This window comes from Serpula lacrymans (assembly GCF_000218685.1).
Source record: "Serpula lacrymans var. lacrymans S7.9 unplaced genomic scaffold SERLAscaffold_7, whole genome shotgun sequence".
NCBI classification, from domain to species: Eukaryota; Fungi; Basidiomycota; class Agaricomycetes; order Boletales; family Serpulaceae; genus Serpula; species Serpula lacrymans.
The window spans coordinates 1,597,066-1,606,343 of NW_006763296.1; the positions used below are offsets into that span (position 1 = coordinate 1,597,066).

Sequence of the window (9,278 nt, forward strand, 5' to 3'; positions counted from 1 at the left end):
GCGGACCGATCACCGTCGTTGCGAATCTGTTGCACCGGTAGCTTTTACCTTCGAGACATAGATGAGAATAACGTTTCTTTGATTTTCTCATCTTGCCATTGGTAGCATACATGAGATCGAGGGCGATCACTAAATGGTAAGGCCTGAATCACGGAGTCATCAGATGGATGATTTCTAATAGCACTGTCTTTGAGAAACGTCGTGGAGAACGCGCACGCGTGCAGATAAGCAATACACTACATAAACGTACACTGCATAAACGGAATACAACAAGGGTATTTGATAACAAGAAGACAGGAATTAACAGCTATAAACTACAGTGCTAAGATGATGATCACTCCTCCTCAATCCTTGGAAACCCGTGGAGATAGGACGACAGGCAGACTTCCCTTCTTCGCAACGAACAGATCTAGTAGATCATCCTCGAACTTCTCCGGGACATAGTCGTCGGGAAAACGGAACTCCAGCCGCTGCATCATGAGACAGATTGCCATCCGCATTTTCTGATATGCCAGCTTCTTTCCAACACAGTTGGCGGGCCCGAAAGAGAATGCCATGAAGCCAGCAGTGTTGTGAATAAATGGTACCTTGTCTAGACCCTTCACATCAGGGGATGCGTAAGATAGTCGCTCTTCAGGAGTGAGCCAGCGTTCCGGCCAGAAGGCGTCAGGCATTGGCGAAAAGTTGCGCGGATCTCGCTGGACAGAATAAAAATGCATGAACGCATTTGTGCCCTCCGGTAAATAGCTACGGAAAACCGCACATGTGACACCGCCCACAAATGAAGCATATTTAGATCAACTTACTAAGGCCCGATAGCTCTGCCGCCACTTCCTCTAGCTGCAGCACGCTGGCTGCCACTTAAAACTGGTGGGAAAAGGCGCAAAGTTTCGTTACTGTCATCAATGTCAGCTGTCAATTGTCACGGATTTAAAGAGAAAAAAATCCCTACATTACAGCATTGAGATAACTCATATATGGGTGGTCGGTTGTGTCCAAAGCATTTTCACCGACAGGAAAGTATTTGTCGATCTCAGCTTGAAGCCGATAATAAACAGTGGGGTTCTTCATCATTAGACAGAAGAGGTTACTGAGCGTAGTCGCAGTGGTGTCGGAACCAGCCACAATAGCGAGGACACCATCGGAAATAACTTCAGCCATAGTAGGAGGAATACGTTCGATACCATCTTCATCAATCTACAGCGCCAATTTTTTAGAATAAGTCCCTGAATGAAAGAGATAAATACTGACCAGATAGTGGAAAAGATCTTTAACTTGTGAAACCCGTGATTTCCGGATGGCTGCACGTTCCTCGCAGAATGCCCGAAAATCTTTAAGATTTTTCCCAATACCAGGAATCTTGACATAGTATTTCCCGAACCAGGGAATATGAGTCAAAATCAATCCCATTCTGGTATGAAATATATGATTTGATGGTCCTTGAAACTGTGTATAAGAGCGTAACTTACGGTAGTCCACTTTCAAGTAAGTGCCATATTCCTTCCTTGTCGCCATCACGGATCATTTCAGAACCTCCACCAAATCTATCCAGGTGGGTTAGTAACCATTTGTAGTTATATTTTAGCTGGAAAACTCACGCCATGTCGCTCATAAAGTCAAATCTATGGAAAGGGGGTATCAGAAGTAAAATCGAGAGATCGGAAGGAAGCCTTACGTGAAATGGTTGATTAATTCGGCCAGATCTACTCTCTCTCCCACCTTGTGCTCTAGTCCTGTGACAAATTCACGTGCCCTTTTGGCAATTATTTCCTCGTATCCTTTGAGGGCGGCTATGCTGAAAGCCCTGTTCCACGGGCGGCGACGGCGCGCATGCTCTACGGGATCTTTGATGGTAATTAGAGTCCTGGTGTTGGTTTGCTCTGCCATCCGACCATCCCAGTCTTGATTAAGAAATAAGGATATAGAAACAGCATGCAGAGACGTCAATATGACATACGAGGACCCTTTGACCATCCACCAGGACCCATCAATGGCTGAATTGCGGCTGTATCGCGCATTGACAACTCATTAGGCCCTTCATAAGACGGCATCAAGATAAAATAAGTGGTAAATAACATGACGCTTACCTATTCTCACCACATCACCATAGCGTTTGTGAAGATTATAGTAGTAAACATGCTGTTTGCCGTCTGAAGACATCCAGACCATCCAGAATTTACTGATTCTAGCGAGAATCGGACCAGGGTATTTTGCCAGGGGGTGAAAGGGAGACAAACGATACAAAGCAATAGAGGTGAGTATAGTAAACCAATATAGCAAGTAAGTCGAGACCACGGCACGAAAAATACTGGTAAACCCGGAGAGGACAAAAAATGACATGAAACTGGGAATAACGCATAAAAGGGCAAAATGGACGAGAAGGCGAGCAGGCTCAAATCGATTAAAGGCAAGGTGACACGCCTATAGACGATATCAGAGACTGCTAGTTTCAAGTATACATTCGGTGAAAGACTCACCAGACCGGCAGCTATGACGGCTAATAAACCATCATTAAATGCTAGTGCATGCATATTTGCAAGCGGTGGAAAAGAAAAAAGTGGGCAAAGAAACGCAATGATATGTTGTAAACCCAGCATATAAAGCACTACGGATTTCGGAAACCGGATGTTATGAGGACGAAATACTAGTACGGGAGTTGTACTCCGACAATCTAGGACAAAAATGGCCAGGAACAAAGCGAAGGGAGTGACTCGTGAAACGTAGTGATCAGAAGAGGAGAAAGGAGTGGATGTGACCAAGAAATTGAGCGAGCAAGCGCCCCAGATCCATCGGACAGAACCAAGAACAGAACAAGTGGCAGATATAGTTCTGGAAGCCCCATGTCGAATCAAGATGGAGCAAGAATGCTAAAGAAATGTCAGCATCAACACAAAAAAAGGATCGGTTAGGCTGGCTGGTAATAGGCAAGCGAAGCCGCGGCGACGGTAAAGGACAACTGCCGAACAGGAAAGCAGAACTTACAAACTTACATGAGTGATGTCCGTGGAGTTAAGTTAATGCAAAGCCCAGGAAGTCCTCGCGTGCCTGTGCGTCTGCATGGAGTATGCAGCTTCGGAACGAACGTCAGATCATCCGTCTGCATGGTGATCAAAGATGTCCTGCAAAACAAACTCTCAGTCGTCCGTCACCACCAACATGAGAGAAAATAGCGTACCATGAATGCTTGACTGATTTGTCTTCAACCCGAGTTGCCACAGTGCAACTTGGGTTAATCCTTATTAAATCTCTGTCGGAATATTCCGCACCAAACATAAATGCATAACCGGCGAAGTGGCGCGGCGGGCGGCGTGTGGATGTCCCACTTTTTCAGAATCTTACTACGGAAACGTTAATTCAAGATGTTGAGATGAGCTCACGAGGACGTCGACCAGTAAGGCGACGACGGCGCAACGCACAGGTTTCTTTTAATAATATTACTGTCGACGCCGCCTGGATCATATACGTATGCTGATATTTGATTTAGTTACGGTCTCTTACACTTCTAGCATGAGTATATAGTATTACCTTTGAAAGACTGCCGTCAAGCTGCTAAACTGCCTACGGGATCACTGATCTACTAAGCACCGCGTCTGCCTAATTGCGCAGCTCATCGTGTCCACGTTCACGATCAGTGATAGCGCTAACGTCAAAGATCATGGGTGGTTTCCGGAAAGGGTGTCAACACGAACAAAATCCAAGCAGAATATTGAGTAAGTCACATTATAGATCAGGGTGTTGCCCAAATTATCCGGCGGCGGGGGAAGGCTCTAGATACGGGCACGCTGTAGATAATGGTTCGTATCTCAAGATGTATCGTCACGAGTTCAGCATAAGGGGGACATACCTGAATATGAAGTTTGATCCATACTTGCTGTGGAACTAATCGCACGAAGAAGGGGTCATTAACAGCACTTCAGGATGTGCATGACCTTCGGTTTCGGCTCCGATATTAGCTATGATTAGAAGAGGCTCGGTGGTTCAGTGACTGTCGACGCTATTTTCGAAAACAAGTTGGAAGTCCGAGGAAGATATCCTTTTGCGCCGTGAAAAAGAATCAGCCTCACCGATGGCCCCGGGATGCTAAGAGGTACGGTGAGCACGCCACAAACCAAACATTAGCGCTCAGTCTATGAAATACAAGTGGATCCGCAAATACCGGATTTTTTCTTGGGCACTCTGTTTACTTTCCAGGTAAAATGGTCAAGGTCTGAGATCAATCTCAATCTCAATCTCAATCCAGTAGGATTTCCAAGTCAGACCAACCGCTACAGGTATAGAACACCGCCGGTTAAAGTGAATTTCTGGAAACTCACCGTCTAAACAGGGCTTAATGATAAATATACAGATAAGACACACTGCCGCCATCATTAAGCACCTCTGCTGACCAGAGACGGGAGCAATCAGGCGACCAAAGTTCGCTTGCCAACCAAACAGGCTAAGATGATAATGTGTTCAGCGTATTGTCAAAGAAGACGGAAACCACGCGTATAGTGTCCTGGGTGATGTATTTTCTGGTAGTGGATACGTCGGATTGTGAACACGAGGCAAAAAGGTGGATCCCCAGCGGTTATGAATTCCTCGAGGCACGGGGACTTGATCTGTACGATGTGACAGGAACGCCGAGTCTCGGATTTCTTCAAGTTTCCCGCTGGAGACCATGAAAAGCCACGCCATGTTGTTATCCACTTGGAGAAGATGTCTGAAACAAGTGTCAGTTCCGTAGAAGTTGGTGTCGGGTCAAAATATCTTTGAAGCACAACATTCCAAGATAAGGGAACATCAAGCCGGATCAGAGAAGGAAGGCGAGAATCATGATCGCCGTGTCGTTTTTAAAAGTGCAGCGGGGGTGAATATGAACATTAGGACTTTCTTGGAGAGCTCTCGCGAAATGGCCAGTTCCGAAAATATCGACCACCACGGCTACCACGGATTGACGACGAGGGACACAGTATAGTTTTTTGAAAGCTAGCTGTAGTGGGAATCCGCGGATCATCGAACGATGCGCTTGCACGTTTGTTTCTGACAGCGACATTTTCGGGAAGGCTTGCATGTATTCAAGAGGGAATAAGTGTATGCGCAGCTAGAGCCAACAGCACCAAAGACCCACCTACAAGAACCCATCCGTCTAGCACATGGCTATAATGCTCCGAACACACTTTAACTACAACTATTCCGCAATGAACACAAAAAGAGGTATACTTTATTTGACAGAATCCGAGCTTTAGCATTGGACTACGTTGGGTGCTGGTCGATGAAGATCATGACGCTCCCCGCTCCTTCGAATGGAGGAACCATGCCTATCAACCCAGCGAGGAAAACGATACGACAAAACTGTAACACAGGATACTTCAACTCACCATTTTGTTGCCGGTAGCGCAGGATCAAAGTTCAGGTCCAGCGATCAACAGAATCTGATTTAGCCTCGGGTCCTCGGCGTAAGAAGAGAGGGTCCGGATCTCCAAGACACTTGGTGCAACATGATTTCACTTTGATTCACTAAGAACCGCGTATAAACTTTTTTCTGAACATGAGCCATGAGCTTCATGGTCCGAGAGAACTTTCGTTAGAACTTGAAAGCGGATAAGCTAGTCGATAGTCGCCTGAGATATTAATGAGTGGTCAAAATGGAATGAGACGGTAATGGAGTAATTCGTTGAATACACGTCTTAAGTTTAATACGTACCTCTTGAACTTGTTCAGGGCTGAGACATGTCGACACTGTTCAGGTACTATGTTGTACGCAATTAATCAGTTCAGGGCGATAGATCCCCAATAGAATTGATTAGCTAGTGGCGCTGACAGACCTTTTCCCCATTAACACAAGGTTTACTGAGGGTAGAAAACAGACATGGCTAGTGTAATAAGACGCATGACACAAGGAACATGCGGAAATGTCATAAGTGCGCAACAGTGTATCTTGTGTGATCTGCGAAATTCAGCCCCGGCGACGTTGAGTGCGAGTAAAAGGCGCAATCTCTATGTCTCATTGTCCAGTCAGAGCCCGCGCCGCTCGGGCTTTTCTATACGGGACTTTGACGGAGATAACTGAAAGAAATACTCACCACTGGTCCTCGGGAATTGTCACCTACTGAAGGCAGAAAACGGTGGTCAAAATTGAGGCCGAATTTGTCATTTTGGAGGCTACACAATAGCTCATGTCCAAACCCGCGGAACAGCATGAGGCGATACTCTCTATGAAGTTGGCCGCTGTCTTAACAAAGCCACGATATTCAAAAACGACTTACTAGCCTTGCGTGGAGACGATCCTTCATATTCTAGGACGCCTTTCTGGACGTATACGTTGGCATACATATCGTGATTTCTCTCCTGGTGTTTCCCCGGGTCAAGTTCGCTCCTTTTGCCCCCACAACGTTCTAGCCACGATAAGTTTTCAACATTGGATTTGTACGCTTGTACGTTCAGCCAACAGGTTCACGAAAGCGTCTATAGGTCCTCATCGTTTATTACAGCGAGCGCACAGATGGTGGACTGGAACAATGTTTACTGACAACGGCCGCTCCCAACCAGTGCGTCAAACTTTCCAATAAAGGTAATCAAGTATTGTTACCCCAACGTTCGCACGACTGTGGCTGATACTTATACATCCGCAACAGCTTATCCTCGTACCATTCTTATTCTTATTCCCTTACCATCATCATGTCTTCGTCGTTCCGCATATTGAGCAAGCACTCCCGCTCATTGTCCCATAAGCTCAACACCGCAGCTGCATTTCCCCAGCGCTCCTTCCACTCGCCTTTCGTCGTGCTTAACTCGGCTTCATCCACGCTAACTTCCCCGCCTTCCCCGTCGTCAACCGTATACTCCATGTATGAGAAACAAATGGATCATTCACCAGAACCTCAGGTTTCATCATCTGGCACGCGAACATATGTCGTCTCAGAACCAGATCCGTCTCACGCACCATATGAAGTGCCTTCAGGTGCCTACCCCACATCTGCGCCTTACGTCAACTTCAGGTCCATCAATATCAACGACGTACACGGTGCGGCGAACAGTTCTACCAGCGCTGATACGGCCCACCCGTATACTACCAACGCTGTTTCACACAACGAGTCTGGTGTCGGAGAAAGTGCGGCCGTCAGACATTCAGAGGCTCCTGGTTCAATGGGTCGGAGAGGTGGAAGTCATGGAGGGTTAGACTTGATGGATGAAGCGACCACAAAACAAAGTAGCGCGCAGCTGGCTGATAGGAATCCCGCACCTGACTCGGATGTCGCTCCGAAATGGTCTAAACTCGGCGTTGATGGAGCTTGGAAAGAAAGGAAATAAGTCACGTATGTGGTCGTATGTGGTATCGTCGGAGAGTTGCTGGGGGAACCGTAATGCATCCATGTTTAGACTCTTGGTATTTATGTTGCCTACCTGCGTTTATTGATATTTCTTCTGCTTTTCAGAAAGAGCTTTGTACAATTAGGTTGTTTGCTACACTCGTTATAATCTTGCGGAAATGTGTATTTTGGTGTGATTCACTCGAGGATATATGCGCTTCATTGGTGTGGGGCAGAAAAGCTTCGATATGACATAATTTAAGCAAACCCTGAACACTTCCTGAGCACGTGCGTATCGTAGCAGGCACAAATGCTGTGTGGGGTAAACGCTATCGCGTTAGGTCACGTGGTAACAAATCAATAACATTAATTAGTGTGCAGGTGACTATCCACCACTCAAGTCCATGCACAGGAGATACGATTGTAAATAATACATAGGCCAAAATATATCAATGAAAAAGTTCAGTCGCTGTCAAGAACAAACTAAACTTGGAGGGCATCATGATGCGTGAAAATGTTAACTGCGAGATTGACATTGCCTAACAAGGAACCGATGACTTGAAAAAGAGAGTCGTGAAGATGAAGGTGACAGGAAGGACTCGACTAGGGAGCTAACGCGGACACCCGTAGGAATTTAGCTAGATAGATATGTACGATAGCAATGAAGTGGAACATCGTGCAGGGTCGTCAAAGTATCTAGATGCAATAAACCTGGCAGTCTCAGCTTCACCGCCATGTCACACGGTAAACGTCACTCACCAAAGTGTTTCCAATAAGCGCTCACAGAACGCAACGAGCAACCAAAAACCGTAGTAGCCCCTATGCCCGACAACAAAACAAAGCTGAAAACAGGCCTCTCCGCCTGGGGTGGCTGTCATCCTCGAGGTCATTCATGCCATGCATCTGGTGTTGATCGAGCATCGCCATGCCTCGTACACCAACCATAGGTCCATCACGGTTCGCTGTTCCAGCAGTAGTGTCCTCACGAGAAGTTGTGCCATTCTTACCTGCATGGGCCTGCCCACCATACAAAAATGAATCCGATGGATTATTCTGTCCGATACCATTCCCGTTAACCAAATTGGCTCCAAGAGAACCGGGTGCAGGAGAGTGCCTGTCATAGGCTCCGTTGGTGGGACGGTATGGTGATGGACTTGGTGCAGTAGCGTAAGGATGAGTAGGCACAAGACCTGAACTCTCTCTCTGTTGCTGACTAGCTCGTCGACTGGCAGGTGCCATGGGCTGAACGCTAAGATCACCTCTGGCGGTGCCTCCTCGTGTACCTGAACCATCTTGTGTACCAGGACGCCGAGTGCTGTTCTTGATAAGTGCAGGAGTGGGTGCGAGAACGAGGGGTGTGGAAGGCGTTGCGCCATCTTGCAGCTGTGCACGGGAACGGCGGCCTGTGTCTCTATGACGAGGGGTATGGGGTCCGTGAGCCGTAGCGTGTGCTTGAGCCAGCAATGATGCCGGTGTCTAAAGAACTCGGTAAGTACCATAGAGACGATATAAGATATGTAACTAACATTGCCTGCTTCCCATCCTTTCCCGTTATTGAGCAGCATCCAATCAAAGATTCCATCATCCACCTCGCCGATATTTTTGAGAACTTTTGCAAATAGTTCACGTAAAAATTCGTAATCGGGAGTTTCCTCGAACCCAAGCTTCCGGACGTAGTTCATGTATATGCAGAACTCCTCTGATAGAAACCAGATTGTTAGCGGAGATTACCCAGAGAAAACCGATAAGAAAATAATCGACAAAGTAATCGCGACAGACAGGGGCAGGGAAGCAAGCGGATACAAATCGTCATAATTGACGAACACAAAGCAAGTGACATACCCAGGAAAACCCTCGCACAGGTCCGAGATTATAGTGGTCTGCTTCTTCTCCCCGATCTTCTCATACTTCTGCTTGTGGGTTGCGGGCCGGAGACCCTGCCAGGGAAGAACCTCCTCGCAGAAAATACATAGATTACATGGACCCAAA

At 46.8% G+C, this 9,278-nt stretch overlaps 4 protein-coding genes across 4 annotated transcripts in view; 1 reads left to right on the forward strand and 3 right to left on the reverse strand.

Annotated features, from left to right (window-relative positions):
* Positions 1-150: 150 nt before the first annotated feature.
* SERLADRAFT_468393 (uncharacterized protein) lies at positions 151-2,563 on the reverse strand (the record flags this gene model as incomplete). The annotated part of the gene is made up of 10 exons (XM_007318668.1): positions 151-747; positions 807-896; positions 953-1,197; positions 1,252-1,411; positions 1,470-1,544; positions 1,599-1,622; positions 1,676-1,901; positions 1,958-2,035; positions 2,088-2,421; positions 2,478-2,563. 10 exons carry the CDS (start codon positions 2,529-2,531, stop codon positions 345-347), a joined length of 1,689 nt encoding a protein of 562 aa, XP_007318730.1.
* A 1,649-nt stretch (positions 2,564-4,212) lies between these two features.
* SERLADRAFT_468404 (uncharacterized protein) lies at positions 4,213-4,781 on the reverse strand (the record flags this gene model as incomplete). Its single annotated transcript, XM_007318669.1, has 2 exons — positions 4,213-4,301; positions 4,357-4,781. A coding segment is annotated over one exon (318 nt), but the record flags the coding sequence as incomplete, so codon positions are not given.
* Positions 4,782-6,367: 1,586 nt separating this feature from the next.
* SERLADRAFT_390385 (uncharacterized protein) lies at positions 6,368-7,525 on the forward strand (the record flags this gene model as incomplete). Its single annotated transcript, XM_007318670.1, has 2 exons — positions 6,368-6,550; positions 6,615-7,525. One exon carries the CDS (start codon positions 6,658-6,660, stop codon positions 7,288-7,290), a length of 633 nt encoding a protein of 210 aa, XP_007318732.1.
* Positions 7,526-8,809: 1,284 nt separating this feature from the next.
* Positions 8,810-9,278, reverse strand: part of SERLADRAFT_334541 (uncharacterized protein) — a gene marked incomplete at both ends in the record, with an annotated part of 1,809 nt that continues 1,340 nt past the window's right edge. Inside the window, 2 exons of the mRNA XM_007318671.1 lie at positions 8,810-8,986; positions 9,128-9,244. Of these exons, the coding sequence (XP_007318733.1) occupies positions 8,810-8,986; positions 9,128-9,244 (294 nt within the window). The remainder of the gene's footprint in view (positions 8,987-9,127; positions 9,245-9,278) is intronic.